The sequence below is a fragment of the Chlamydomonas reinhardtii genome, chromosome 8, assembly GCF_000002595.2.
Source record: "Chlamydomonas reinhardtii strain CC-503 cw92 mt+ chromosome 8, whole genome shotgun sequence".
NCBI classification, from domain to species: Eukaryota; Viridiplantae; Chlorophyta; class Chlorophyceae; order Chlamydomonadales; family Chlamydomonadaceae; genus Chlamydomonas; species Chlamydomonas reinhardtii.
This window is the reverse complement of record NC_057011.1, coordinates 4,905,675-4,933,664: the sequence shown is the minus strand read 5'-3', so window position 1 is coordinate 4,933,664 and position 27,990 is coordinate 4,905,675. Positions and strand designations below refer to the sequence as shown.

Sequence of the window (27,990 nt, the reverse complement as noted above, 5' to 3'; positions counted from 1 at the left end):
TCGGTGACAACCTTACACGCGAATGGTTCTGCACAATTTGGGCAAGTATACAAAAGCAATCGCCTGGAGGACGAGTAGCTCAGCAGCGTTGGGGCCTCACACCATCTGACCACCACGGCACCACCGCTACAGTTGACACGCCCCGGCCGCTGTCGGGTTGCATGTCCCACAGCCCTTGGTAAATGCACACAGTTGGTCTTCGTCGTTCCTTCCTTTGCTTTCCACCATACAGTTGCGCGGGCATGCGCGCGTAAGATGCTAGGAAAGCCGGGTCTCTCTCTACGGCACGCCTGACTGGCACTGGCCGGCACTTCAGTCCTCAAAGTGCGGTAAGTAATACCTTCATGTCATGTACATGTTGCCTACCACGCGCCATGCGCCTGCAGCGGCCCACGTGTCGAGGGCCCGCCTGGCAGCGCCGCTGTAAGAGTCAGACCGCAACTTCCTCTTCCACCTCGGGACCCTCCGCCCTGGCCCGCCGCTCCCTGGCCTCCGGCCTCCGTTCGCCGCCCCGCTATGAGCGCCTGAAGAAGGGCTCCGGGTGCTCCAGGCGGTCGGCCATGCACACGCGCACCTCGGACACATCAAAGGGCGTGAACAGGAACTCGAAGCCGGCGTGGCTGAGCGGCTCCACGGGGTGGCGGGCGCCCAGGATCTTGTTGGAGCCGGGGTCCATCACGTGGCAGTAGCGCTGCACCATGCGCAGCCGGTGGCCCTGGCGTGCGGTGTTTGTGTGGGGTGGGGTGGAGGGTGATGGGGGCGACATAATGAAGGACACGCGTAGGGCGAATGGTTGTTAGGAACAGGACACAAAGACGGCGTGAGCACGTGGACGGCAGAATGAGTGGACATGGAGACCCCGCCCAAGCCTGTGACGGCTTGGGTATAGTTGTGTCGGGGCAGCACGGCACCGCGACATACCCATGCCGCTGCCTCAGCTGCTCGCCTGCGCCCTCGCAGCCGCCCCAGCCCCACCTGGTACTCCACGAAGTTGTTGATGTGGCGGGAGGGAATGGTGGGGCAGTGCGCCAGCGGCGCCAGCTCGATGACGCAGCGGCGGAACGCCTCCACCAGCGCCGGCAGCGGCGGCATCACGTCGGGGCCGCAGCAGCCCGTCTGCAGGAGGAGCAGGAGGAGGCGCGACAGCGCGACACAGAGGTGTGGGTGACAGCAATGCAGGACCATGCAGCTTGCAAGGCTGCTGCAGTCCGGCGCCGGACCCGCAGTACATAAAAAGACATGGCCACATGCGCCCCTCCGCGAGCGGCCACATGCTCGGCCCCCGAACCCCCGGCCGTGGCCCCCGAACCCCCCACCGCGCCCCGCCTCCCCCCTCCCCTCGGTCTCTCACGTCCAGCAGCGCCGTCATCTTGGTGCTGATGTCGCGCCAGCGGGTCAGGAACTCCGCCAGCAGGTGGTGGTCGCCCAGCAGCGGCGGGAAGCCAGCCAGCACCGGGTCGGCGGCGGCGGCGAAGGGGCCCGCCTGGCGGCCCAGCGTCAGCGCCAGGCTCATGCGGTAGGCGCCCAGCGCGGTGGCCAGGTCCGAGGTGCCCAGCATGGTGGGGGGCATGTAGCTGAGGGAGGGGGGGTTGAGGGGTTGAGGGGTCGAAGGAGCGGTGGGCGGAGGACGGGAGGTGTGGAGGTGTGGAGGAGGTCATGGGCGCAGATTGGGGCCGCAGCACGTGGCGGTTGGCTGATATGTCAGCGCAAGCTCCCTGGCGCGACGCCAGTCCCGATCCCCCCAAACCCGCCGAGCACTCACGCGTACGGCACCAGCGGCGGCTTGCCTGCTGCCAGCGGCCCCACCCTGAACTGCAGCACCGGGTTCTCGCGGCCCTTGAAGGCGGAGCGGAACGGCGTCTTGCTGCGGAGGGTGGAAACCGGGGGTGCCGGGGACGGGAGGGGCACAAGGCAGTTGGAGATGACAGTCGCCGTTGACCAGCCACCGACGCTTTTTAGCAAATCCGTAGCCACGCCTGGCATCCTGGCTCCTCACTTTCCGTACAGCTCCCCTACTCCCTCCTGCTCCGTCCCACCTGCGCTTCTCTGCATAGAATGCGTCCATGTCCTGCGGGTCGTAGATGGAGCCGTGGTGCAGCGGCACGCTGATGGCCACCTCGCGCTGCAGCTGCGCGCACTTCTTGAAGCTCACCATGGCCCAGCACGTGTTGATCTCGTCAAGCAGCTGGGAGCACTGCAAGGGGGGGCATCGGGGGAGGGGCACAGCGGGGGAGCACAGGTTGTAGTGGTTGCGGTGGTCAAAGCGCGCAAGAAAAGAGGATGGGCGGCAGCGTGGTGAGGGCGTAGGCAGGATCTCGAAGCAACGCCCCGCAACCCGCCACCCTCACCCGCCCAGCCTCCTCCACTCCCTCACCCGCTCCTCGCTCTGCGGCATGTTGACTGTGTCCTCCACGGTCAGCCGGTAGGAGGTGTTGAACTCGATGTACAGGCTCAGCGCGTCGTCCGTCACCAGCCGAGTGCCGGCCTGGGGGTCGGACTGGGGGAAAGAGGGGCGGCGGCGGGGTGGAGGGAAAGGGGCAGGTGAACAGGGGTGGGGTAGTTGCAAGCCTGAGTCGGCAGGAGCTTCAGCTCAGCAAACCGGTGTGCAGGAGGTTGCGCGAGGGGGCAGCAACAGCCCGTGTGCCGCAGTGTGGGTGCGGCGTGATGCAGCGTTAGGCCCATGCCTCACCGCCGCTCCATGCTCCCGTCCCAGCCGGTGTGCGGGCCACCCTCGTGCTACCTGCCCCCCGACCGCACCTGCACGCAGCCGCAGCGCACGATGACGCGCTCGTCGGGGTTAAACACCCAGCGCTTGTCGTAGTTGCCCACGGACTCGGGCCGCACGCCCAGCACGTTGCCCAGGAAGCGGTTGGCGCGGCGGTCGAACAGCGCGATGCGGGCGATGTACAGGCAGGGCGCACGCACACGCTGCAGCCCTACAGGGGCGGGCGGGTGCGGGAGTGGGAGTGGGTATGCGTGTGAGGATGGGGCACGGCAGCAACCATGGCAGCTAGAAGGCGCTATGCGTTCATTCCGAAGGCGTGCCATTGCATGCGGCAAACGCGCGCGTTGCCGACCTGCCGGCTTGCTGGGTGCGGGTTCCAACAGTTCTGGGCAGGCGCCAAGGCAGCAAGCCCCCCCCCCGCCATCTCGCTGGGCCGTACCTGACTTGCCCACGCCGTCTGCCTGCACCAGCGACAGGCCGAAGGACCACACGCGGCTGGCCTCGGGCTGCAGGGCGCCCTGTGCGTTGTAGGCCAGGTCCACAAAGCCCTGGGAGCCCGGCTCGATGGTGGGCTCCAGCAGCTTGCGCAGCCTGGCACAGGGGGCAGGGATGTGTGGTGAAGCGGTTGTGTCTCATGTCCCATGACATTGCATTCTCAATAGCTCGCGTGCCCTCTCCACTTCGTCCCTGCTCTCCCTTGTTCCGTTTCCTCACTGCCGGCTGCACACCTGTTCTGGCCGTTCTTGAGTTTGGTCTGCAGCAGCGAGGGCCGGCAGTTGGGCGGGAGGCGGCCGTCCGGCTGCACAGCCTGCTCCACCGCCGCCACGTAGGCCAGGCGCGGCGGGCAGGTGCTGTCCAGCAGCTTCTCGCGCACGTCCTCTGAGCGCGACAACGGGACGGGGAGGAGGGAACGAGGGAAAGTGAAGGCAGATTGCAGCCGTTACAGATTGGATGACAGCACTTGGAAGGTAGAGCAACAGTGGATGACAGGCCTTGATACACACCAACACACGCCCCTTGTGCTTACCTAACACATGCAAAGCAACAAGCAGCAAGCTTTGACATGGACCTCCTATTTCGACAGTGGCTACCGCACTTGACACGCCCGGCACTCACTGATGTCCACCACCTTGGGCTGTGTGCCCTGCGCGTACAGCTGCGTGATGATGCGCTCGGCCTGCCGCGCTTGCAGGTGCAGCCAGCGCTGGTCGGGCGGCAGCTGCTCCAGGCTGAACGTGTCAGCAAACGGCTGGTTCCAGGCCTGCACGGTGGTGGTGGTGGTGGCAGAGTGGCATGGTACCGTGAGCTAAAGGGGAGGCATTGGGGATGGCGCGAGTGAGCGCGCAAACCAGGGTGGGCGCAGCCGGAACTGCATTCAAAGATACAAGGGAAGAGGTCTTCCTCAAAAGCAGTGCGGTAGCCCGCCCTACCCACCGGCGAGTGCAGCTGGCCTTGCGGCGTGCCCTGTTGCGCCTGTAGCATCGCAGCCTGCATGTAGGGGTCAGTCGCCGGGTCCATGTGCTGCGTCAGCAGCTGCGGCGCCGCCGCCGTGACCTCCGCCGCCAGCCCGTACTGCCCGGGCGGCGGCGGCTGCAGCTGCGGCCCGGCCTGCTGCTGGTACTGCTGCTGTTGTTGCTGCAGTTGCTGCTGGTACTGCTGCTGCTGTTGGTGCTGGTACTGCTGCTGCTGTTGGTGCTGGTACTGCTGCTGCTGCTGCTGCTGCAGTTCCTGTTGTTGTTGCTGGTACTGCAGTTGCTGTTGTTGTTGCTGGTATTGCTGCTGCTGCAGTTGCTGTTGCTGTTGCTGGTACTGCTGCTGTTGCTCGTACTGCTGTTGCTGCAGCTGCTGCATTTGTTGCTGTTGCTGCAGCTGCTGCTGCTGTTGAGCGGCTGCACCCAGCAGGCCCCCCGCGGCCGCAGCCTGCACGTCACTGGCCAGGCCGTAGGAGGGCTGCAGCGGCTGCGGTGCGGGCGGTGCGGCACCCAGAGGCGCTGGCGCTGCGCCAAAGCCAAGCGGTGGCGCCCGTGCTGACTCCGCCTGCACCTCAGCGGAAAGCCCGAAGCCACCAGCCGCCTGCGGTTGCGTCAGTGGAGCCGGAACCGGTGGCGCGGGCGGTAGCAGCGGCGCGAGCTGCGGCCCTAGGCCCGGGCCCAGCGGCGGTGGCAGCGCATCCGCGGCTGCTGCCTGGGCGGTCTCGGCGGCGAGGCCGAAGGCGCCCGCGTCGGCAGGCGGTGCCGGCGGTTGGAGCGGAGCAGGCAGTGGCCGCAGTGGCGAGGGGGCGAGGGCGCCAGGCCGCGGGGCGCCGGGGCCGCCCAGCGGCTGCAGGCTGCCCACCCGGGCACTTGGCGGCGGCAGCGCGCTCCGCGTCACCGGCGCCGTCTCAGCCGCCAGCCCAAAGTCCTCCACGCCGCCCTGTGCACAGTGCGGCACGGAAGGCGGGCGGCACCAACGTCAGCGGACATTTGTACGACACAGTGCGGTGCTGTGCATGCACTACAAGCCAAGCCCGTCTATGAGAGCCACGGCTCGTAACTTCATCCCTGACTATCGTAGATGCCCTCCACAAAGCGGCGCTCGGCCCCACTGCCGCACATCGCCACGAACTGCTTGACGCCGGGCCCACCCACCCGGCCGCCACCCAGGTCCAGCTGCTGCAGCTCGCCCGCCAGCTTTCCGGGGTTGCCCAGAGCCCCGCCCGGGCCAAAGTTGGCCCGCCCCGCTGTGTTGCCTGCACCAAGGACATTTCACGCAAGCGCAGTGCAAGGATCCCATCAGTCTGCAAGTTAGGGGGATTATCCGCAGTGCGTCGAAGGGCCGGCGTTGCAGCCGTGCAGGTCTCTGCTGCGCAGGTCGGTAGCCATGTCGATAGCTACCTGCTGCAGGGATACGGAAGTCGTCATCCCTTCGTGCTGGCCGCGTTGGCTGTGCACCCCCACGCCACGCAGAGTTGAGGTCGGAATCGCCGCCGAAGGCTTGCCTGCAGGCACAACGACCATGGACATTTTGTGGCGCTTGACATGCTGGCCCAGACCCGGCTGCAGCCGACTCACTTTTGCTTGGCGATGAGCTGCGCTGGCGTCAGCGATGAGTCGTCATCAAAGTCCTCGAGGTCCATGGTTGGGCGCAGCGTGTGCACCGAAGTCTCTGTCTGTTTATTTGGGCGCAGCTGCTGTCGCTTGCGCGATTTCGTTGTTGAAGACCAACCTGGTAAGGTCAAGTTGTCTTATTCATAAGTTGCTACGTCATTTGTCTATGCAGAGTCGGCCCCTTTTCCTTGAGAGCTGAAGAGCGCGAGTCAACGGAAGAGTTCAGAGCCCTCACAAGAGCTCGCTGACCCTAATAATTCAAGACAAAACCTGCACATGCACGGCAGTGCGCAGTAGAGCCCAGACAGCAGTCCAGACCGCGAGCCTCATGCGCGTTGGATCGCAAGTCGCAAGTCGGTCTAACCCAGCGTCAGGAAAACCTGCACGCAAATATTCTGCACACTTGGATAGCACTGCCTAAGCCTCTTCCCCACGGCTACTGCCTTCAACACCCTCACTGCACCCAGCTTTTGGCCGCCGGCCTTGTCCTAGCACAAACTCGTCAACATGGCGACTAAAGTCCAGAAGATTATGACCCAACCTATCAACCTTATGTTCCGCTTCTTACAAAGCAAACAAAAGGTGCAGATTTGGCTTTTCGACCAGGCGGACTTGCGAGTGGAAGGCCGCATCATTGGCTTCGATGAGTACATGAACCTGGTGCTTGACGAGGCCGAGGAGGTGTCCATGAAGCGCAAGACCCGCAAGACTCTGGGCAGGATCCTGCTCAAGGGAGACAACATTACGCTCATTCAGACAACTGGGCGGTAGTATCAACAGTATCTTGCAAAGAGTTGCTTGAGTTGGGGATCATGCATGCTGCGGCGAGCCCGCGGGTACATGTGTGCGGGCGTGCCGCTGCTGCCTGGCCAGCTGCCGCACGCAATGCTGTTAGGCTTTGACGTCCGTAGGAGCTGGACACGAGCGCGCTACAGCGTAGGGGGTGGGCTGGGTTCGCGGGTTAGGTATTATAGGCGCGCAGGGCGGCACCAGGGGTGTTTGACACGGGGCGGGTGTTCTGGACGCATCATTTAGCGGTTCAATCCTAGAACACCCGCCTAAGGGTTGCTGAGGTGTGTGCGCGTGTGCGGGAGGCGGAAGGGGTGAGTCGCTGCTCGGAACAGTGCCAGGTGAGGCCGCCGCTGAGCTGCTGTATAGGGCCCGAGCTGCTGTGGAGGGTTGTGACAGATGCGGTGTGTTGGCTCGGGGTCTGAGCAACGGTCTCCGCGCCGCTACTGCCTGGACGTGGTGCTGCCGCTGCCGCTGGATGATGCGGGGCAACGCTACACGCTGCTGGTTGAGGCCGCGAGGAATGAGCGGTGTTTGTTGTTGGGGCGCCCAGCCGTTGGATGGCTGCTGTGTGGATGCGTTGGGAGCGCACCCTCGGGGCATGGGGATGGGACGAGGACTGTAATGCTCCTGGTGCTGTTGGCTTGGCCTCCGGTGTGCCGGGTGGGATGGGGTGGGCTCGGCAGGAGCTGTGGCAGGGATGATGGCGCCGCAGCCAGCCCCGGGACCCCGCTGTCGCAGCCAGTGGCCCAGCACCTCGACCGCACCGTTCCAGTGCGTGTTGAGCCGACAGCGAGCGCCGCACATACATACAGCGACCATGGGGCACCCGCAGCGCAGCAGCCTGGACACGGTGAGGCAACATGCCCCATCAGGAGTATGCGGTACGGTAGCTCAGCAGGGGTTCAAAGCGGTAGCGGGGCGGCCCACGAAGCAGTGACAGCTGCCTTGCTCAATGCTCAGCACGCATTAGGACGCCCCGCATTGCGTAGCCCGGGCACGCCCTGACGAACAGTCAATGGGTTCTCGCTTGCCGTGTGCCTGTGTCGACAGCGCTGCGTCCGACACGTGACAGGTCAAGCGACACAAGGGGATCCAAGTTTAGAGCTTGTCACATTGACGTGAGAAAGCATTCAGGCCAGCCAGATGCCAGCTCGTTACGGCATACGGCGGTATTGACAATGCTTTGGCTGCCGTATGCAGCGTGCGTATGCAGTGCCGACCCATGTACCATCTGCCAGCCGTTTGCGTCCCGCACGCACCGGACAAAAGTCGTACCGCTAAGAAATCAGGACCCATGCACCATCGCTCATCAGTAAGATTTTGTCCGTGCAGTCTACGCCGGAGGCTCCTACTTAAAACAGGACCCGCCATGCACCCTACAACTCCTGCCTACGGTTCAAGCGCCTAGCGCAATCACTGTGTGCCCTGTGTCGCACGATAGCACGCCCTGCCCCCCCCCCCTCGCGAGCCCCATACACATGCCGATGCCTCTGCTGCAGCACCGCGCACCGTGTACCCGGCCAAGCTGCAAGGCCACGTCACAGCAGTGTGCATGTGTGGCTGTGTCGTGCATCCTGCCTCCAATCAGCACCAGACCGTCATGGGTTCCGCATGCCCTCCTCCCTACTAGTCAGAACCCAGCTCGTGCGCCCATGCAGCACCTCCACACACGCCGTGGGGCACAGCTGGAGGCCTCCCGCCGTGCCCCCGCACCCGGCACCCACGGTAGCCACCCATCAGAGGCGGGTGCCATGGAACGTCAGTGCGGTCCGTAATCACTCACGCGCACACACACGCGTGTTGTACGTGTCTATTCCTACTACAATATGCAGCCGGCAACAAAGCCTTGGCCATCAGGAAAACTCCGCCCATCCACACTGCGGTGACTTGGTGCACATACGAACTTGCAGTCCTGCCTGCCGGGGCTGCTGCAATGAGGCAGCCTGACCGCCCCAGCGCCAACGCAGCGGCTCCGCGGCGCCGGCAGCTGCCGGCTGTTGGCTCCTGGCGCACCCATGCATCCCAGCGACACGCAGAGCCCCGCATGCCGCGGATGAGCGCTCGTCGCGCTGCACAACCACGCGCCTGCACCACATGGCCGCGGACCGCACCGCACCGCGCGAGGTGCCACCGCACATCGCCGCCACACGTGGGTGTCGCGGTCCTACATGAGGCCGGTGATGGTGTCCAGCGCCTGCCTCGCCACCTTGACGGCGCCCATCAGGTTCCACACGCCGCCCTCGTAGCCCAGCGCCGCCACCCGCGCCGCCGCCACTACCGCCGCCGGGTCCACGCCCGGGAAGGACACGGCGGCGTTGAAGGTGCGGCCCTCGGCGGCCACACGCTTCCAGCTGTCAGCGGCGGCGGACATGGCCTGGAGGCGATGGCGAGGGCGAGGGGGAGGGAGAGAGGCACACCGGGGTGAGGGGCGAGGGAGAGTCAGCGGGGGCTCAGGTGGCGGGAGCGGCATCTGGAGCACACGCGGGTCGACCCTTGTGCTGCCCTGACACGTAAGGAGCCACCGCCCACCTGCACGCTCTCCGCCATCTGTTGCACGCTGGCTGTGAAGGTGGATGCAGACAGCGCCGCCGCCGCCTCCAGAGTGGAAGAGGCGCTGTCAGCGGCGGCGGCGCCCGAGGGCGACATGCGCCGGCCCGCACCGTCACCGCCGCCGCCGGCCCCATTGGCGCCGCCATGCCCGCCTCCGCCACCCCCATGCCCGCCGCCTCCGCCTGGCGTTGGCTCGTGCATCTTGATGGTCTGCGCCAGCGACTCCTGGTTCAGCATCAGCCACCTGCGCACACGTGACACAACACCGTCAAGTCCCATCAGTGCAGCGCCAGATATGGCGCGTGAGCAAGCGGCTAACCGCATGCGTGACGTGAGCTGCAACCGAACTCCTGGCGCACATAAGGCATGGCTGTCCTTCAACACGCTTGGCAGCACGCACTGGCGGGCACACCCGGCCACCCACTTGGTGCGGCAGATGGCGAACAGCTTGAGCGCCAGCAGCCGAAAGGCCTCCAGCGTCAGCAGCTCCCGGTCAGGCGCCGGCCCACCCGCCTGGGCCGCAGCCACCGCAGCAGACAGAGGCGGCAGTGACGAGCTGCCGCCGCCGCCGGCCCGGCTGCGACCGCCGGGCGCCCCGGCCGGCTGCGGCGTGCGGGAGGAGGGCCCGGGCGTGGGCACAGGCGTGGTGGCGTGCTGGCCGGACGTGAGGCCGGACAGGTTGGAGTGGGCGGGGCTGGGGGCAGGCGGGCCCGCTGCGGCCCCGGCCCCGGCCGCACCGGCCTTGTGCCCTGCAGGCCGAGGCGGCGTAGCCAGCTCTGCGCCACTGCCAGCACCCGCTGCCTGCACGGCTGCGTCCACAGCACCCACCGCTGCACCCGTGCCGGCACCTGCTGCTTGCTGAAGGTGGTGGTGCGTGGCTGCCAGCTTGTGCGCCTCGCCCGCCGCGGTGTGCAGCAGCGCCGAGGCCTCCGCCAGCAGCTGCAGGGCGGCGCGCGTGCCGGCCTCGCGCTCGGGCCCGGACAGCTGCTGCTGCTGCTCGTGCCCGAACACACCCTCCATCAGCTTGAGAGCCGACTGGGGGGCGGGGGGGAAATGCAGGGGCAGGTGGGCGGGCGGGTTGAAGACAGTGGCGGCCGCGGGCAGTGCTGGAAGGCAAGCACATGGCAGTGCCGCACACGTCGGGTGCATCCCAGGAGCGCGAGTCGTCGTTTGCCAGGCAGCAGAGGCGGAAGTAGCAATGAACAGGACACACACAGCACACACACCCAAACACACATGCGCGCGCGTACGTAGTCCCGCGAACGGCCCTGCTGGCTCTCACGTTGATGTACAGCATGAGGTGCAGGCTGCTCCACTCCTTGCCGTCGCGGCGGTGGTCTGCGTCCCGCCTCAGCCGGCGGCCCTCGTCCACCAGCTGGCGTATGGTGGCCTTGTTGCACAGCAGGCGAGGGTTGTCCACCACATAGCTCAGAGAGAACTGGAGGCGGCGGACGAAGGGGGCGGCAACGGCGTCAGAGAGGTGCAGGGCACGGGTGCGGGGGTGGAAGGGGAATGTGCCAGAGTAGGTAGCAAGCAGAAGGGCAGCCTAGTACAGGCCCGAGCCCAGCGCTACCCTCCCCTTCCTCTCCACCCGCTTCTCATTTTACACAACTACCCCACCCCCACCCAACGCAACCCGACCCCCTTACACACCTGCATCATGGACAGCGCCAGGAAGCCGCCCAGGTCCGGATCCATGCCCGCACTCAGGGGCGCGTCGCCGCCCGCCCGCACGTCCCCAGGCGGGTCGTCCGCAGCAGCCACGTCGTACTTGACCGAGGCGCCGGCTGCTGCGGCAGCTGCGGCGGCGGCAGGGCCGGCAGAGGCCTCACGCGTGCGCTCACGCTCCACGCGCTCCCGCCCCGCCGCCCGGCCCGGGGGCGGCGTGTACTGGCTGCCGCGCGGCCCCGCACCCGCCGCGCCCTGCCCCTGCCCTGCCGCCCCCGGCGGCCGCGTGGCGCGGTCCTGCTGCAGCTTGGCCAGGGCCCGCTCCGCCTTGTCGGCGTGCACCGCAGGCAGCCCGGCGCCGGCGCCCGAGCCAGACACCCGCCCGCCCGCACCGGACCTCGGCTGCTGCTGTGGCGGAGCTGCGCCCGGCCGCGCCGCTGCGGCGTTGACGCGCGCCCTACCCGGCGGCTGTCCGGGGGAGGTGGATCGGCCCGATGGCTGTGATGATGACGGCGGCTGCGGCTGGCGCGGCGAGCGCGCATCCGGGCTGAGGCGGCCGGCGGGTGCGGGGCTGTGGCCCTGGCTGCCGCCGCCGCCGCCACCTGGCAGGCGGCCGGCGGGCTGACCGGGGCGGGTGGGCGGCTGGGAACCGGACCGCTGTGCCGCAGCCGGGCCCACCGCCATGCCGCCCACACGCTGTGCGCCGGGGTGGCCTGGCGGCGGGTGGGCTCGGACCATGGGGATGGGGCGAGTTGGCGGCGGCGCGGCGGCGGGCGGCGCCTCCGCCTTGCGCTTGCGCTGCTGCTGCTGCTGCTGCTCTGTGTCCGAGTCATCCAGGTCCATGTCCGAGTCACTGCCGCCCACTGTGCTGCCCACCACAGCCGCAGCTGTAGCAGCAGTAGCTGCAGCAGCTGCGGCAGTCGTGCCAGCCGCTGACTCGGCGGCTGTGGCGGGCCAGCGTGCGGCCAGGAACTTGGGTGGAACCGGCGCGGCTGTGCTCGTCACCGCCGCCGCTGTGCCGTTCTGGTGTGACTGCGCCGCTGCCCCCGCCGCTCCAGCCTGGGACTGAGTGGCTGCCGGGCCGCCTGACGCGCCCCGCTCCCGGTCTCGAGATGGCGGCAGGGAGCCGGTGTCGTGAGACGTGGTGGCGGTGGCGGTGGCGGCGCCAGACTTGGCGGCGCCGCCGCCTGCCCCGGCACCGGCGCCGACGCCTGCATTGCTGCGGCGGCTGTCGTAGCGGCTGTCTTGGCGCTCGCGGTCGCGCTCCCGGCTCCGCTCCCGGCTGTCACGGCTGTAGGCGTCCCGGCCGCGGTCGCGGTCCCGGCCGCGGTCCCGATCCCGGTCATAGTCCCGGTCCCGATCCCTGTCTCGGTAATCGCGGTCCCTGTCCCTGTAGTCGCGGTCGCGGTCGCGGTCACGGTCACGGTCGTAGTCTCGCCGGTCGTAGCGGTCCCGCTCCCGGTCCCTGTCGCGGTAGTCCCGCTCCCGCTCGTGGCTGTACTCGCGGTAGCTGCCGCCAGCCCGGTCCCGGTCTCGATCACGGTAGTCCCGATCCCGGTCCCGGTCCCGGTCATATTCGCGACGCGGGCGCGAGAAGCTGCGGCTGCGGCTCTGGCTGCGGCTGCCGGCGCGCCGGCGCGGCGAGCGGCTGTAGCGCCGCCGGTCACGGGAGCGGGAGCGGGAGCGAGAGCGCTCGCTGCGGATGGCGGGCGTTCGGGAGCGGGACCGAGAGCGGGAGCCGCCCCGGCCGCCACCTCCACCACCACCGCCCCGACGGGATCCGTCCGGAGTTCGCCGCTGCTCACCGGCCGCGGAGTTGGTGTGCCCGCCGCCGCCGCCCCGGCCATTTCCGCCGCCGCCCCCGCTCAAGGGCGTGGACGCAGTCGCCGCCCGGCCCCGCCCGCCTCCGCCTGCGGCTCCGGCTGCAGCAGCCCCTCCCGCCACCCCCACCAGCTCGCTGAGTGCGCCGGAGCCGTGTGTGGACAGGCGTGTGAGGCAGCCGCGTGCGAAGGACAGGTCCACCACCCCGCCTACCGCCATCCCAGAGCCCCCTGCCGACCCTGCTTCCGGCAAGCCCACTGCGCCGCTGGGCTTCTGCGGCTGCCCCCAGCGCTGCCGCCGGCCGCCCTCCTGGCTGCTGCGCGACTGCAGCGACGCCTGCCCCGCCAGATCCACACCGCCACCCGCCTCGCCGCCGCCGTCGCCGCTCCCACGACGGCCCTCGCTGCCGCCGCCAGCTAGCGCCGTCTCGGCCGCCGCCGCCCAGCCGTCCGCCTCGTTGCTGCTGCCGCCGCCGCCCGCCTCACCAGACCGCTGCCGGCCCCGCCCCTTGCCCTGCCCCTCCTCCTGCTCCAGCAGCAGCATCTGCGCCGCCACCTCGCTGGCCGTCACCTGCAGCTCACCCGACTCAGCCGGGTGCATGGACGCACCGCGCGACAGCCCGCCCACACCCGTGCCCCCCGCCGCCTCGCCCTCCTCCCGCTCCGCTGCACCCCTGGCACCCTCGCCCGCTGCACCGCCCGCCCCTGACACGCCGCCGCCCGCCCCTTCCGTATGCCCGTGCCCGTGCCCGGGTCCACCGAAATTGGTGGTGGTGGTGGTGGTGGTGGTGGTGGTGGGGTTCAGCGCCATCAGGGTGTGCTGCAGCCCGCGCGGCCGCAGGGAGGAGGCGCCGGCGGGACCGCCGGCCGACAGCGGGTTGGGCTGCAGCTGCGAGCAGGGCGTGGAGCCCACGGGCGTGTCCAGAGAGGGCAGCTCGCCCGACTCCAGCGTCTGCGCAGGGGGGCCAGAGCTTAGACATACGTGTACTTATAGGCGGTTCAGACGGAAGGTAGTGCCACCCACCCTCCCTCTCCTCCTGGGCCCGCTGCCGGACCGCCGGCGCCCTCCACGCCGCCTCTTCCACAGCCTCTCCACACACTCCACACAGCCCCGTGAGGGTGCGCGCACCTGTATGGAGATGAGGGAGGCGCGCCGCCCCAGCAGGTGGCGGGCGGACGGCGGCGCAGTGGAGGGCGGCGGCATGGCCGCGGCGTCCGCGCCCGCGCCACCACCAGCACCGCCACCCATACCCGCCACCGCACCGGCGTCGGCACCCGCGTGTGCCCCCGCGTCGGCGTCCTTGCCGCCCTCCCCCAGCGCGTCGCGCCCTCCTGCCCCTGCCTCCGCGGCCGGCCCCGCCTCAGCAACGGCCGTGCCAGTAGCCGCCGCAGCCACGGCCACGGCCACGGCCTGCGCCGACGCCGCGGTGAACGGCGGCGCTAGCGGGGAGGCGGCTGGTGGCCCGGCCGCTGCTGCGGCGGCCGCTGCTGCCTCGGGCTGTGGCTGCCTGCTCGGGCTGTCCGGCGTGGGCTCGAGCGGCTTGGCGCCGACCGCGTCACTACCGGGTGCTGGTGCTGGTGCGGGTACGTGTGCGGGTGCGGCATGAGACTCCGGCGCCGCCGCCTCAGTGGCAGCCAGGCCCCCTGGGTCATGTTGGCCGCACTCCGCTAATGTTACCGCTGCTACGTCAGCTGAGACAGCCCCTTCCGCCGCCGCTAGCGTGGCCGTGTCCTCTTGCTCCGCACTTCGCCCTGCTTGCGTCTTCACCTCCGGCACCCCCTCCGGCGCTGCCCGCCCGCTGGCCTCTGCTGTCGGCTGCTGCTCCGCTTCCGCCACTTTGCCCTCCTGCCGCCCTGCATCCTCAGGCTGTCGCTGCGGCGGCGACGGTTGCTGGGCCGCTTGGGCCGCCTGCGCGTCCACTGCCATTGCTGTGGGGCCGTTGTCAAGAGGCGGCGCTTCACCCTGCCCGCCTCCTGCCGCCCCAGCATCCGCATCCGCGACATCCGCATCTGCACCAGCAGCAGGCGCCGAGTCCTCGCCCTCACCCGCTGGGGCTCCTGCCGCTTGTGGCGCCGCCGCATCCGCCTCGGCACCGCCTTCCGAGGCCTCTGCCAAACCTGCCGCCCCAGGCTCCGGTGGCCCGGCGGCAGCACTGGCGCCGTCGCCGCCGCCGTCCACGTGCATTGCTGCGTCTGGTAGCGGTCCAGCGGCTGCTGCATCCACCTGAGCCGCCTCTCCTGCGCGAGGGTCCACATGCACCGGTGCCGTCCCCGTCTCGCCCGCCTTCCCCTGCTGCTCCTGCTCCTCCCCGCCCTCCTGCAGCCCCAACGCGTGGTCGCCTCCCAGGCCCGCCTCAGATGCGTGCTGCTCATGCCCCGCTGCACCGCCGCCACTGGCCTGTGTCGTGCCGGCCTCCCCTAGACCCGCCTCAGCACCGGCAGCTGCACCGGCGGCGGCGTTCGCAGCAGCGCCGGCACCATCGTGGCAGACCGCTGCCGCCCCGTGCGCGGTGTCCGGCTCGGGCGGAGGCGAGGCGTCCGCCGCAGGGCCGCTGGCCGGCTCGCCATGTGCCGCCCCTGCACGCACCGGCTCGTCGCTACCCGCCACTACCGCCACTGCGCCGTCCTCCGGGTCCTCCTCCATGGCGTCTGGCCAGCCCACTGCCTCCGCCTCGCCGCCGCTTGCTGCTACCTCGTCGGCCGTTGCCGCCACCGCTTCTTGTACGGCTGCAGCCTCGCCTGAAGTCCCCTCCTGAGCCGAGGGCTCCGCGGCTGCATGCGCGTCGGCTGCCGGCGCCGCGACCTCATGTGAGGATGCTGCCGCCGCCGTGGCCTCATGACCCCCAGCCGCCACCCCCGCAGGCGCCCCCGCCGCAGTACCAGCAGCAGCCTGGTCCTGCTGGGCCGGACCCGGGCGTGTGTGTCCTTGCCCATCCTCCCCTTTACCTCCGCGTTCGCCGTCTCCTTGCCCCTCGCCGAGCCCCTCCGTTTCCCCTGGCGCCCTGGCCTGCGGGCCGTCCGGCGCGGGGCCGGGCGGTGAGCAGCTACCGGGCGACGCCTCGTCCTTTACCCCAGCCTGGTCCGGCTGCGACTGCGGGTGCAGTGGCTGGCCCGGCGGGTCCTGCCCTGCCGCCGAGTCGGCGGGCTGTCGCTTCACCGCCGGCCGCGGAATGGCCAGTCCCCGCGCCTGCCGCCGCTGCAGCTGCTGCTGAGCCCCTGCGCCGGAGCCTTGTGCGGACGCGTCTGCGGCGTAGGGGAAATCAAGGAAGCGGCGCGCGCGTCGGCGGGGGCGCGGCGTGCACACGCTGCGTTGTCACCACACCGCACTACCGGACAGCGCGCAGCTCCCAGTACCACCACACATGCATGCCGCTGCCAGCATCCGACCACGGCATGAGCAGGTCGTGGCACGCGGGGGTATTGTCTGGCGCATACGCCAGGCGTATGCCGACGGGGTATGCCGACGGGGTATGCCTCACCTGTCGCTGGAGACCGCGGGGATGGGCCCGCCTGGCTGCTGTCCGTAGCTTGACTGGATGTAACAGTCATGTACAACGAGCCATGGTATTGGAACCGGCCTTGGTACGCGACGCTTGGCCATCGCAGCACGGGCGCCAAACGCTTCACCCGCGCAATCTGAGGAGAATAGACGACATAAAGAATCTAGCCTCATATACGTCACACATAGCACGCAGACGCGCTACGCAGCAGCGGCAAACGGCTTGCAAGCAACTGACGCAACTCCAGCAGTGCCGTGTCCACCGCCAAGAGACCACACGGAGCGTCTTATAGGTTCAAGGCCACTCACCAGCTGCTGGATGGCCTCATCGGTCTCAGCCTCTTCCCGCTCCATTCCCCGGGTTTCCCCAGCTCCTCCCGGGCTCCAAGGCCTGGTAGTCTATCTTCGCCCGTGCATAATGGCTTCGAGCTGTCGCAAATGCGCACAGAGCTTTGGGTATCCACAAGAGCTGGCGCGGGGGCCGTGCGCGAGTTGTTTGCGTCAAGCTTTCAAGCGTCCACCAAGTTTTCAACGAAGGTTTTGTTACGTCCTAGCATGTTATTATGGCAGAACAGAGCGCTGGAAGGCGACCAGCTTCTGCAATTGTACATTTTCATGAGTTCCCTGAGGGGCTTTCACGCTCACGGAAGCCCTTGCTTGGACATACATTGGAAACATATAAGCATTTGACCTCGCAATTCTCTCCCTGCATACATTCTTTAGGAGCCTGTCTTGAACTTGAAGAGCATTCACATTTCGCCTGCACACGCGTGCCCAGGGGACGTCCCAGAGCCGTGTACACATACTTGATACCAGACCGGTATTCGTTACTGCGAGCCCTGCCCTCCCGGAGGGTTTCGAAGGAACACTGCGTGCTTGCCCTTGCCCTTCGGCCTGTCTTGGCGCCTTACGTGTCCCCACGCCGGCGGGGGCCGCGGTGCAGCTCACAGCACGCGGCCGCCCACAGCCCGTGATCGCTGCAGCTGGTGTCTGGCCTACTGTACTGAGGGCCAGGCCCGGGCAGCGAATGAGTGACGAGGAGGACCTGAGGACGACGCAGGACTCGCTGACCATCCTGCTCAGCGATGACTCGGCCTTCGAGTCGGCGCTAAACGCCATATACGAGGTGCGTGCAGGCGGGGGGCGGGGTCGAGTTGTAGGAACTATGGAAACGCCGGGTAGTCGTGTGCTGCCGTGGCATGCAAGCGCGCGCAGCCGGCCCTTGACAGAGCAGTGCTTGCAATGGCACTGGCACTAGTAGCACTAGCACTCGCGCCGTGGCCCTTGGAGCACCTGGCCCACAGACGCGGCGCCTGAAGCGTGCGACATTGGCCTGTCCGGGTCTTGGTTGGGCTGGTATTAGGTTGAAGTACCCCTTCGCGCACAGGCAATCGACACCAACGGCGACGGGCGGCTGGACCCCAGCGAGCTGGAGAGGTGCGTACGCCGGTGTGTCTGTGTGTGGCGGTGAGGGGGAGAGGACGTGGTGTGTGTTCAAGAGCACAAGGAAAACATTGCGCAATGACAGTGTATGCGATGCAGCAAAGCGACGGTTTACGGATGTTACCTGAAGTCATCTCGCATACCTGCTGCTGGGAGCCGCCGGCCGGCGACGTGGTGTGTGTGTGTGTGTGTGTGTGAGTGTGTGTGTGTGTGTGTGTGTGTGTGTGTGTGTGTGTGTGTGTGTGTGTGTGTGTGTGTGTGTGTGAGTGTGAGTGTGTGTGTGTGTGTGTGTGTGTTAAAAAACGAAACGAAAGCCCGCCCAGACGACGCCGGAGTTACTTACGGATACCTACCAATTTACCGAGCGTCGCGTGGTTGCCGTCACCCAGGTAGTCATACTTACCCGCGATAAGCCTGTAACCCCACGGGCCACCGTGTGTGTGTGTGTGTGTGTGTGTATGTATGTGTGTGTGTGTGTGTGTGTGTGTGTGTGCGTCAGTGTGTGTCAGTGTGTGTCAGTGTGTGTGTGTGTGTGTGTGTGTGTGTGTAAAAACGAAACGAAAGCCCGCCAGACGACGCCGGAGTTACTTACCGATACCTACCAATTTACCGAGCGTCGCGTGGTTGCCGTCACCCAGGTAGTCATACTTACCCGCGATAAGCCTGTAACCCCACGGGCGACCATTCGGCCTGACCCCGCGATGCACCTGTATGCGTCCATGCTCCGCACCCTGGGCGCGCTAAACAACGTGTGTGTGTGTGTATGTGAGTGAGTGTGTGTGAGAGAGAGAGGGGGGTGTGCAGTGAACACATGATTGCTAGCATCACACACCATGCCAGACGCATTGGCAATGCTACCCCGCACTCCACCTGGCACTTGGCGCACCCACACCCTTCCACCTCGCACCCACGCCCACGCCCACACACACGCGCGCGCGCACACACAGGTACATCGGTCGGGCGTGCGCCAAGATGGGTGTGGACGGCCCGGCGCCGGCGCAGGTGGCGGGCGTGTTCAAGCAGCTGGTGCGTGAGGCGGTGGGGGGGGGCAGGGGGGCAGGGGGGGGGAGGGGGCAAGGCGGTGGCCGGGCACAGTACATGAGCATTCGGGTGTGGGTGCGGGCGCAGCGGACGGTGGCCAGTTGGCCGGGTGGGTGGCAATGGGGAGTAAGTGCGGGGCGAGGTTTAGGCGTAGGGGTATGCACGGGCGCTGCAGCCACCCTCAGCACTGCCGCGCCTGCCGCGATGACCCTGTGACGCTGATGTGACACGACGCGGCGCTGGAGCCCCCATCTCTCCCTCTGTCACCCCGGACACCGGGCACATGCACAGGACCTGAACAACGACCGGGACATCAGCCGCGAGGAGCTCAGCGTCTTCCTGCGCCACTTCTTCCAGGTGGGGAGCGGGGGCTGGGGAATGGGGCGGGACAGAGCAGGAGGCCCGGGGGCCCAGGCCTTGAAGAGCTGTGGGCAGGGTGGGGTGCAGCGCATGCGTGCCCGGTCATCCTCCGCCCTTCCCTCCCCCACAGCCCTTTCCCTTCCGGTTCCCCAATCGCCACGCCTACTTCCACTCCTCCATGGTCGCCTGTCTCACTGCCTCGCTGTGTGTCATCCTACCGCAGGAGCAAGTCAAGTACTGCGCACTCAAGCTCCGAGCTGCGCGCCGGTAGCGGCGGCCGCTCTGGGCGTGCAGGGCGCCGACGCGGGCGGCGGCCCTGGCTGCATGCGCCTGCCGCAGTCGGGCAGTCGCGCGTGTGGGCCTGGCCGGGTGGGGAGCGTGCTGGTGCGTGCCCCGTAATGATTGCACGAAGGGCCGGTTGAAGAGTAGGTGTGCGGCTCTACAACGTCATGTTCGCTTGTGTTGCGTGTTTTCAAGCACGTCGATGTGTGTATGTGTATGGTGCACCGTCAGGAGTGGGCACGGAGGGTCAGCTACGTGCGCTTGTAAGCACACGTGTGGTTGGTGTGGTGAAGATTCTGAAACGGGCTCCAGTGCACCTGCCTGTAGTCACGTGGAGTGCTTCTGGCGCAGTGCTTCGGCCATCACCTGTGTGTCGTGGCTGTGGCCGTCTGTGGTCCCAGGAGGAGGTGTGGCGCCTGGTGAAGTGGTGAACGCAGCGTGTGCGAATGTGTGAGCGAGCAAGCACAAGGTAAAAGGAGCACGCAGGACTGGGTATGCGATGCAGTTGTGTGTGCCTCAGTGCCTGGCGGCCATCATGCCCCAGTCCCCAGGGCCAAGTCGTCGGCCATGAGCTCATGTGCTCATGTGCCGGGTGGGACGCAGCAGCCCACGCAGCCCCTCAGCCCCACTCTGACAAGCGCCAGTGCGCCACCGGTACTTCGGCAGTCCGGCAGTCAGCACGACCACGGCGTGGGGTCAAGGGTGGGGTGGGGCGGCCAGTCACCGCCGTGCCCCACCCCAAACCGGCCAGCTGGGACATGGGGCCCTCAGGCCCTGCATGACACGTGGCATGCCGCATCACCGTATGAGCGCAGCTGCATGTGCGCGCACTCCGTGCCATGTATGCGTGAGGCTCAGCGGCTGGCCCTCAGGCTGCTGGCACTTCTGAGTCCCGCACATCCCGCACTCCTGACCGTGTGCAGCTGCCAGCTGGGCTCAAGCAGGGGGGCCACTGCAAGGGAAACTGCAAACCGCTGATGCCGCGAACGTATGCCGGCACTCAAGGCTGCTCATTGCTCATTAGCGAACCCCATCTGGAGCCCAGAACGGGCGGCCGGCCGCGCAGTCGAGAGAGGCATTGAGTTCGTGTTACCTTTTAGCAAAGACGCACACGTCTCGGTCTCGGCTGCGCCTGGCGGCTTGTCTCCCCGCATTACCTCGTCAGCTTTATCAATCCCACACAGACACACAAGCACAGTTAGCACACTCGAGTGCACGTACACATACATAACTGCTCACCCTGTCACAGCCTTGTCCTCAGCCCACCCATCATATCCACTGCTCACTGGCTGACTGCGGCAGGCACGCATACTCCCCTGCAAGCGCCCGCAAAACCTAAGCCCAACGCTATTGCCTCCACGTACCTCATGCTTCCCATATTCTAGTGCACACGCGCATACAAACACACCCACATCCATATTTCGTTCGAAGAATTGCATACGCCGTGCACAGCCTCGGATGTGGCATAACCTGCGCCGCTTCTCCGCGCCGTCTGTGCTGACTTGACAGGGGGGCTGTGAGCGCTATGCACCGCATCGCCCCCGCATTCGTACCGGCACATACACACTCGGGATACATCCGGCACGCGACAGTCCCCAGCCCGAGCCTGGAGACCGCACTCCATACGCCTCGCCATGAAGCACGGTTTGTGTTCCGCCCTGCAGCCAATTCTCACTCTCCAATGAAACCAATGCATCGAACGTTACTACGCGCCAACTACACGCGCGGCTGCCCCCTCTGCAGCTGCTGCCTGACTGCTCACTTTTGCAAATACGGCACGCGCACCCGCGGCCTGCTTGATGATACAGCAACACCGGGCACAGACACAAACATCAACAGGGTCCACAAACAAGACCACCACATGCGCATGCCGGTTCAGGCACACGCGCCAGCCTGGTGGCCAGCACCCACCGCACCCCACCCCACAGCACACCACACCTCGGAACGGCTATATGCCCAGGTATCTCACGCGCAACCGTTCCGCCGGAAGGGGCGGGAGCACATTTCTGCGCCCCCGCACTTTTTGTTACATCGCGCGACACCCATACCCTACTGCTGCTTGCTTACACGCCTCCAGCTCCCGCCCCTACCCGTGCTGGGCCCGCACGCCGTACCCCGCGCCCTGGACCCGGGTGCTGTCCTCACACACACACACCGGCACTGCGGCTGCACATATACACACCTTCACACGGGGGAGGGAGAGCCGCAACGGGAGGAGCCGTAGCGCCAGTCCACCCGCACCCGCAGCCCCAGGCCCCAGAGGCGGGCACGGGCCCGAGCGCGCCCACCCCTGCCGGCGCCGCACTGACCGCCATCGCCGCTGCGGGCGCTGCTGCAGCCATGACGGCCGCTTTGACGTCAGGGCTCGGCGGCCGCGGCGCCGCGCGTCTACGACAACAGTGTCGTCTTGTCACATGATACATTCGGGGGTGGGCATGGCGGGAGGCCCGGCGGCTGCACAAGGCGCGCTGCCCGCCCCGCCAGCACCTACTAACACCCAGCCCCCGGCCCAGGGCCCCTCAGGACCGGACCCATTCCATACACCATCAGCCACCAGTAAGCGCCTGGTGTAAGCTGGCACCGACCACTGGCCAGCCCGCTCGCCGCCGCTGCCCCAGGAGCGCTCAGCGCATGCTCTCAGACCGCAGCCCCGCCGGCCCAACCTGCGCCACCGCCGGCCCAGCCGGGGCGTTCTGGTAGGCCGCCGGCACGGGCCCCGCCCCCGCCGCCGGCAGGCAGCGCTGCTGTTGCTGCTGCTGCAGGTACGCCTGCTGGGCCGCCGCCGCCGCGCGCTGCTGCTGTTGTTGCTGCAGCAGCAGCTGCTGCTGCGCTGCCGCCGCCGCTGCGGGGCTGACCAGCGCGTGCGCGGCGGCGTGCGCGTTGCCGTTGCCGCTGCGTTGGAGGCCTCCGCCTCCGCCCCCGCCAGGCGGATACCCCGCCAGCGCGGCCGCCTCCGCCGCGGCCGCCTCCAGCTCCTCCTCGCCCTCACCCGCCTCATACACCGCGTCCGGGTGCGGCCCGTGGTGGCCGTGGCTATGGCCCGCCGCAGCGTAAGCAGCGGCCGCTGCCGCCGCGGCGTCCGCACCTGCTCCTGGCCCTGCTGCCGCGCCTCCGTTCATGACTCCCCCGTGGCTGTTGGCCGCGAAGTGCGCTGCGGGCGGCTGGTGGGTGTACTTGGCGGCCTCGGCCTGGAACTCCGCCACCCACTCCTTGGGCAGCGAGGAGGAGGGGTAGATGCGCGCGCCAGTGCTGCCCGTGGTGCCGCGGGCCAGAGGCGCACCTGGGGTGGTGGTGGTGGTGGTGGTGAGGATGGGCTTGCAGCAAGACACGATGCGGGGCGCTATCGGGTGACTGGCATGTACCTCGGGACACTCGGGCCGGCCCTGAGGAACGAACCCCCACTTCCCCTCCCGATCCCCTTGCCACCCTTGCGCCCTGCGCCCTGCACCGCCCCCCCCCTTAGGCCCCCCCCCATCACGCCCTGCACCGCGCTGCACCGCGCGCACCTCCCGCCTCCAGGTGCGCGAACTGGCGCTTGAAGGACTCGAGCGCGGAGGGGTAGTGGAAGTTGGCGCGGGCGGCGCCGGCCAGGTAGTCCTTGAGCATCTGTGTGCGGGCGGGGGTGCGAGCAGGGGACAGGGCGGTAGTCAGACATCCAGGCCGAAGATGCCCACCAAGGGCCAAACAGCCCCCGTCACCTTTTCGCCCTTGGTTCTGCTTACGCCAAACTCCTTGGCTTGCGAGACTCTCAAACCGCTCCCCGGCCTTCAAGCCCACCCGCCCCCCGCTCACCTGCGGGTGGTACTCCAGGATCTCCCTGTAGATGAGCTCGCGCACGTCCTCCAGCGTCAGCTTGCGGCGGTCGAACTCAAACGCCAGCTTGGAGATGGGCTGGGCCACAGGCTCCCGGGCCACACAGTGCAGGCCTGTCGAGGTTGTGTGGCGGTGGGGGAGGTGTGAGGTCACGGCGTCAAACACCACCAGCCTGGCTCCCCCGGCCATCCCGCGCTGCCCTACCTCCCCAGCATCACCGGCGCCCCCTGCTGCCGCCAGTACCGCCCTACCCCCAGCCCCCTGCCCTGCCCCGTCCCTCCTCCCGCTCCCACCCGCGAAGTAGGGGTCCGCCAGCGCCTCCTCCGCCGTGGGCCGCTCCGCCGGGTCGAATGCCAGCAGCCGTCGCAGCAGCCGCAGCGCGCCGCGGTCGGCCCGAGGGAAGTGCTGCTCAAAGGGGATCCCGGGCTTGGGCCGCATGTTGAGCAGGAAGCGCCGCGCCTTCTCGTTGCGCACCTGAAAGCCCGTCCGTCCGTGTGTGTGTGTGCGCGTGTGAGTGGTAATGCGGCTGTCGCCACACGCGCTGGCCCCCCACTTTCATCTGTTGCCTCCATTGCCCACGCACTCCTGCTGTCCCCTGCTGTCCGGTGGGGCTCACAGGCCCCCTGTGGGGCTCCATGTCGGCTGCCACTCCTGCTCCCGTCCATCCCCCCCCCCCCCACACACACACGCCCCATGCACCCGCGTCCACCCGCCCGCCCCCACCTTGGCGATGACCTCGGGCGAGGGCGTGCCCAGCAGGTCCGTGATCAGCTCCAGCTGGTGCACCACGTTGCGGCCTGCAGCAGCGGAGCGGGCGGAGCCAGCAGCAGCACTGAGGGGCCCGGAGCCTCGTGGGACGACGCAAGCGCGCGGGCGACCCCCCCTCCCCAGCCACACATCCCCTGCAGAGCCCCTTCCAACCCCGACATGCCAAAACACCCCACGCGCTGCGGCATCACCACCCACCACCAACTCTTCTGCTCCGCCCGCGTCCCTGCCGTACGCACTTTCCCCGCTTCCCCCCTCCCCGCCCCGCTCCCTGCCCCCGCCCCTCCCCCCCTCTGCCCCCAGCCCGCTCACCCGGGAACAGCGGCTTGCCCAGCAGCACCTCGGCAAAGATGCAGCCCACGGACCAGATGTCGATGGCGGGCGAGTACTTGGCGAAGAAGGAGCCGCACAGCTCGGGCGCGCGGTACCAGCGGGTGGCCACGTAGTCGGTCCAGAACACGGTGGTGGGCATGTCGTTGAAGGCGGGGCGCGCCAGACCAAAGTCTGCATGGGGAGCAGAGTGGGAGGCGGGGAGCGGAGGGGAGGAGGGAGAAAGGGTTAGGCGGGGAAGGGGCCGTGGGAGGGCTACGCGAGCTCACACGCAGGGCCTGCCCCGCTGCAGCTCTTCCGGCTCTGGTCCTGCCTGCCGCTCCCCCCTGCCCTCCCTCCCTGTGCCCCGTCTGCCCCGCTGCCTCACCACATATCTTGAGTTTGCAGTCGGAGTTGGCCAGGATGTTCTTGGGCTTGAGGTCGCGGTGGAACACCTTGGCTGCAGGGGGGGAGGGACCCGGAGCGGGACGAGCGGGGAGGAGGAGGGACAGGGTCAGCGCCGGTGCACCGCCAGCACCGCCCCACCACCCTGCACGCGCAACCCAGCTGGTGGGCCACACGCCGGACGAGCTGCGACTGTGACTGCCGCTGACGCCGCCTCGACATGACATGACACGGAGCACCAGCCGCCCGCCGCCCCTGGTGTCCACCCCGTGTTCCAGCCCCCCGCCTCCAGCCGGCCTCCAGCGCCAGCTCCAGTCACAGCCCTCCAGGCTCCCTCCCTCCCTCCCGCAACCCTCCGTCATCCCCTTGCCCGCGCCTGGGACTTTCTCCGTCCCTTGCCTCATTCCACTCCTTTGCCTCGCCATGGCCAACCACCGCCCCCTTCCCCGCCCCGCGCTGCAGTCCGCTCGATCACCCCTCCACCCCCCTCCCCCTTCCACCCCCACCCCTCCGGCCCCCGCTCCTCCCACCCACCCGAGTGTATGTACTTGATGCCCCGCAGCATCTGGTACAGGAAGAACTGGTGGTGCTCCGGAGTCAGGTCGTCGTTAGCCTTAATCACCTGCGCGGGGGGTGGGCGGGTGGGCGGGTGGGGCGTGGAGGGGTGGGGCGTGGGGGGCGAGGTGGCTACCGGGAAAACACAGCCGCGCTACAGGGGGCGCACCGCTACGCAGGCTACGGGACTGGGGTCATGAGTTGATTAGGCGCCGGGGGTGAGGGAGGAGGCGCACAGCCGGCACAGCCCGCCAGTCGTGTCAATCGTGGGGCGTTGGCGCTGTGCCCACGTGTTTCAGCGTATGCATGCATACACACAAGCCTTTGCAGCGCCTAATGCGTTGTCGGCAGGGCCACACCAGAGACTGGCTGCCACTGCGCCAGTGTGGTGCCGCAGCCCGCGGCAGTTACAGCGCGGCGCAACACACGTGTGCGGCATTCCCTTCGCCCGACACCCCAAACCCCAGACGCAGCCCACGCCCCCACGCAGGCCACGCCCCCACGACCGGTTTCATCCGTGTCCCGCCCTTGACCCCCGCCGTGCTGCCCTGGTGGCGGGGTCAACGCACGGCGGCCGTAGTTACCCGGCGCTGACCTGGTGCAGGTCGGTTTCCAGCAGCTCGAAGACCACATAAATGTCCTTGAAGTCCTTGGGACTGGGCGGCAGCATGATATGCTTGATGTCCACGATGTCTGTAAGCACCAGAAAGGTCCAATGAGTCGAAGGTGGCTGCAAGGACCGGCACAGGCGAGTTGCCCTGACAAGAGTCTTGTCATCTGCCCAAAACTCACCCGGATGTTTGAGGAGCCGCAGCAGCTTGATTTCACGGACGATGCGCGTCGCGTCAGAGACGTGTTCAAACACGTTGGTAATCTTTTTGATGGCCACCTTCTCGCCAGTGAAATTGTCCACCGCGGAGCAGACGACTCCATAACTGCGAGCGCAGCGACCCATGCGCAGAACCTCAGCTGCTGCGTGTTGTTGTGTCCCATCAGAAACCCCTGCCAGGCGGCCCAGCCATTTACCTGCCCTTGCCGATGACCTCCTTTATCGTGTATCGGTTTGCCTCCGCGTGCACCGCCTCAGCGAAGAAGTCTCTCGTGTCAAGCATGCTCTTCCCGTTGGTTGTGCCGTTAGCAGGCGGTGCCTGCGAGTGGAGCGAGTAGCTTGCTCGCGTGACACGCGTTCACGCCGAAACCGAGCCCACTGGAAGCCCTGGCCCGCGCATACAAGTTGCAACTGATATAGTAATAGCCCGCATGCCCCATTGGTCGCAGCCGGGTCACATCAACCGGCGCGGCTCGGCAGTTCCGAGTCCGCCCAGCCCTACCTGCTGCGGCTGGGGCTGGGGCTGTGCCTGGGCCTGCTGCGACGCCCGCTGAGGCTGCGGCTGAGGTGGCGCAGCAGATGCAGATGCAGGGGCTTGGGGCGGTGCTGGCACCGCCTGGGGAGGCGGAGGGGGCTGCGCAGCCGGAGCAGGCGGTGCGGCTGGGGGAGGCGGGGCTGCTGCCGTGACCGGCGGTTGAGTGTGGACAGGCGCCTCCGCGGAGCCGCTCCGCCGCAGCCCTGCGTGCGCCGCCTGTGTTGCTGGTGCTGATGATATTGCGTGTGCTGGAACAGGGGCTGCTTGCGCTTCAGCCACCTCGTCGAATGGCACGAGCTTGCGCAGCAAAGACCTGATAGCTTTCTTCATCCTTCCATCCTACGTCCTATCCTACCGCATGGCGTGCAGGATCTGAGCAACAGAGTCCACGCAAAAAGTTGCAACGCGAAGTCGAGGCGCTCTCGATAGCTGTGGAGCGCGCCAACAGTAGTTTCAGCGTGTGAGCTACTAACAGTGTACAAGTGATACGTAGATGTAAGCGAGTGTGTTTCTCCAAGTCTTTGACCTTCGGTGGGAATTCTTTGGGTCTTAACTGCCCGCCTCATCCCGGCCTAGAGCTAGCGGGTGCAGCCAAAGTCGTCAAGCCCGGCAAGCTTTCACATTAAATGCCTACAACCGGGGCATACAACCAGTAAACGAGGCGGCAATCGTATTCTCGCGGGGCCTTTTTACGCGAACCCTGCCACATATCCAGGTTGGCCGCGGCATTCCAGCAAACAGCTTGGGTTTTTCATCTGAAGAACTATGTGCAGCAGCCATGCGCGGCTCAGGCGCGACTTTCTGCTCACCTATGGCCGAAACCGCGGCAACTGCGTGCGCCATCCGGGGCGCCATCCTGGCCGCTTCGCCTCTCCTCGCCGCTACTGGCTCCCGCCCGCCCGCCCCGCTCCGCTCCGCTGTTACTTTTGCCTTGAACTTTGTGCTGTTGGCTGGCCTCTGCGGGCTCTGAGGAGCTGCTTTAGGCTGGAATAACGATTGGTAACTATAGGCGCTCTGCCGTCGCTCGCAGCCTGCACAGCTCGTACCCGTGCCTGGGCTGGGCCTCCCTTCCGCACCCGCTGGCTGGGAGCCCAGCAGCCGTATCTATCTCACCTCGTGGTGTGGCTGTCAACCTGCTGTGAGGCACCGCGCACAAGTGCTGCACAGACCGCTGCACGTACCTGACTACTGGGGCCAGGTCTGTGTGGGGTCTCCGCGCATCTTGTACATGTCCGCGGCCTTGTCGTCTTCTCCTGGTCTCGGGGTTGACCGTCCGTCCCCCCCCCCCCCGTCCAGGCGCCGCGCCCCACCCGCACGGAGCGGCTACCATATGTAGTGTGGACCTGGGCAGGGTAGTGTGGACTCTTGTGTGACATCAGGGCTGTGTGGCCGGGGCACAGGGGAGGGGCAGGCCGGGGGTGGTCGCAGGCGGCGGGCGTTGGGTTCTGTGCGGCGGACGGCGGTTAATAATGCTGGCACACATGGACGATACGGCAGCAACTGCCAGTGT

The 27,990-nt window shown here is 67.4% G+C and overlaps 5 protein-coding genes across 5 annotated transcripts; 2 read left to right on the top strand and 3 right to left on the bottom strand.

The window, feature by feature from the left end:
- On the bottom strand, nt 1-6,074 carry CHLRE_08g385250v5 (uncharacterized protein). The gene is made up of 14 exons (XM_043065355.1): nt 5,776-6,074; nt 5,599-5,702; nt 5,353-5,453; nt 4,160-5,137; nt 3,842-3,986; nt 3,454-3,604; nt 3,165-3,316; nt 2,758-2,936; nt 2,375-2,497; nt 2,037-2,194; nt 1,763-1,864; nt 1,352-1,574; nt 976-1,116; nt 1-715 (listed from the first exon to the last, which is right to left on the bottom strand). Exons 1-14 carry the CDS (start codon nt 5,838-5,840, stop codon nt 515-517), a joined length of 2,823 nt encoding a protein of 940 aa, XP_042922356.1. The 5' UTR covers nt 5,841-6,074; the 3' UTR covers nt 1-514.
- Nucleotides 6,075-6,216: 142 nt separating this feature from the next.
- On the top strand, nt 6,217-7,237 carry CHLRE_08g385200v5 (uncharacterized protein). Its single transcript, XM_001694154.2, has one exon. It carries the CDS (start codon nt 6,319-6,321, stop codon nt 6,580-6,582), a length of 264 nt encoding a protein of 87 aa, XP_001694206.1. The 5' UTR covers nt 6,217-6,318; the 3' UTR covers nt 6,583-7,237.
- Nucleotides 7,238-7,607: 370 nt separating this feature from the next.
- CHLRE_08g385150v5 (uncharacterized protein) lies at nt 7,608-16,749 on the bottom strand. Its single transcript, XM_043065354.1, has 8 exons — nt 16,450-16,749; nt 16,121-16,277; nt 13,771-15,884; nt 10,807-13,593; nt 10,436-10,591; nt 9,578-10,188; nt 9,133-9,397; nt 7,608-8,977 (listed from the first exon to the last, which is right to left on the bottom strand). Exons 1-8 carry the CDS (start codon nt 16,492-16,494, stop codon nt 8,768-8,770), a joined length of 6,345 nt encoding a protein of 2,114 aa, XP_042922355.1. The 5' UTR covers nt 16,495-16,749; the 3' UTR covers nt 7,608-8,767.
- Nucleotides 16,750-16,849: 100 nt separating this feature from the next.
- On the top strand, nt 16,850-19,786 carry CHLRE_08g385100v5 (uncharacterized protein). Its single transcript, XM_043065353.1, has 5 exons — nt 16,850-17,266; nt 17,528-17,577; nt 18,531-18,609; nt 18,916-18,981; nt 19,208-19,786. The coding sequence occupies exons 1-5, from the start codon at nt 17,168-17,170 to the stop codon at nt 19,253-19,255; spliced, it is 342 nt and encodes a 113-aa protein (XP_042922354.1). The 5' UTR covers nt 16,850-17,167; the 3' UTR covers nt 19,256-19,786.
- A 556-nt stretch (nt 19,787-20,342) lies between these two features.
- CHLRE_08g385050v5 (uncharacterized protein) lies at nt 20,343-27,239 on the bottom strand. Its single transcript, XM_043065352.1, has 12 exons — nt 26,448-27,239; nt 26,143-26,264; nt 25,909-26,051; nt 25,712-25,809; nt 25,096-25,183; nt 24,545-24,616; nt 24,160-24,351; nt 23,803-23,876; nt 23,373-23,553; nt 23,059-23,192; nt 22,773-22,872; nt 20,343-22,546 (listed from the first exon to the last, which is right to left on the bottom strand). Exons 1-12 carry the CDS (start codon nt 26,808-26,810, stop codon nt 21,891-21,893), a joined length of 2,223 nt encoding a protein of 740 aa, XP_042922353.1. The 5' UTR covers nt 26,811-27,239; the 3' UTR covers nt 20,343-21,890.
- Between the last annotated feature and the right edge of the window lie 751 nt (nt 27,240-27,990).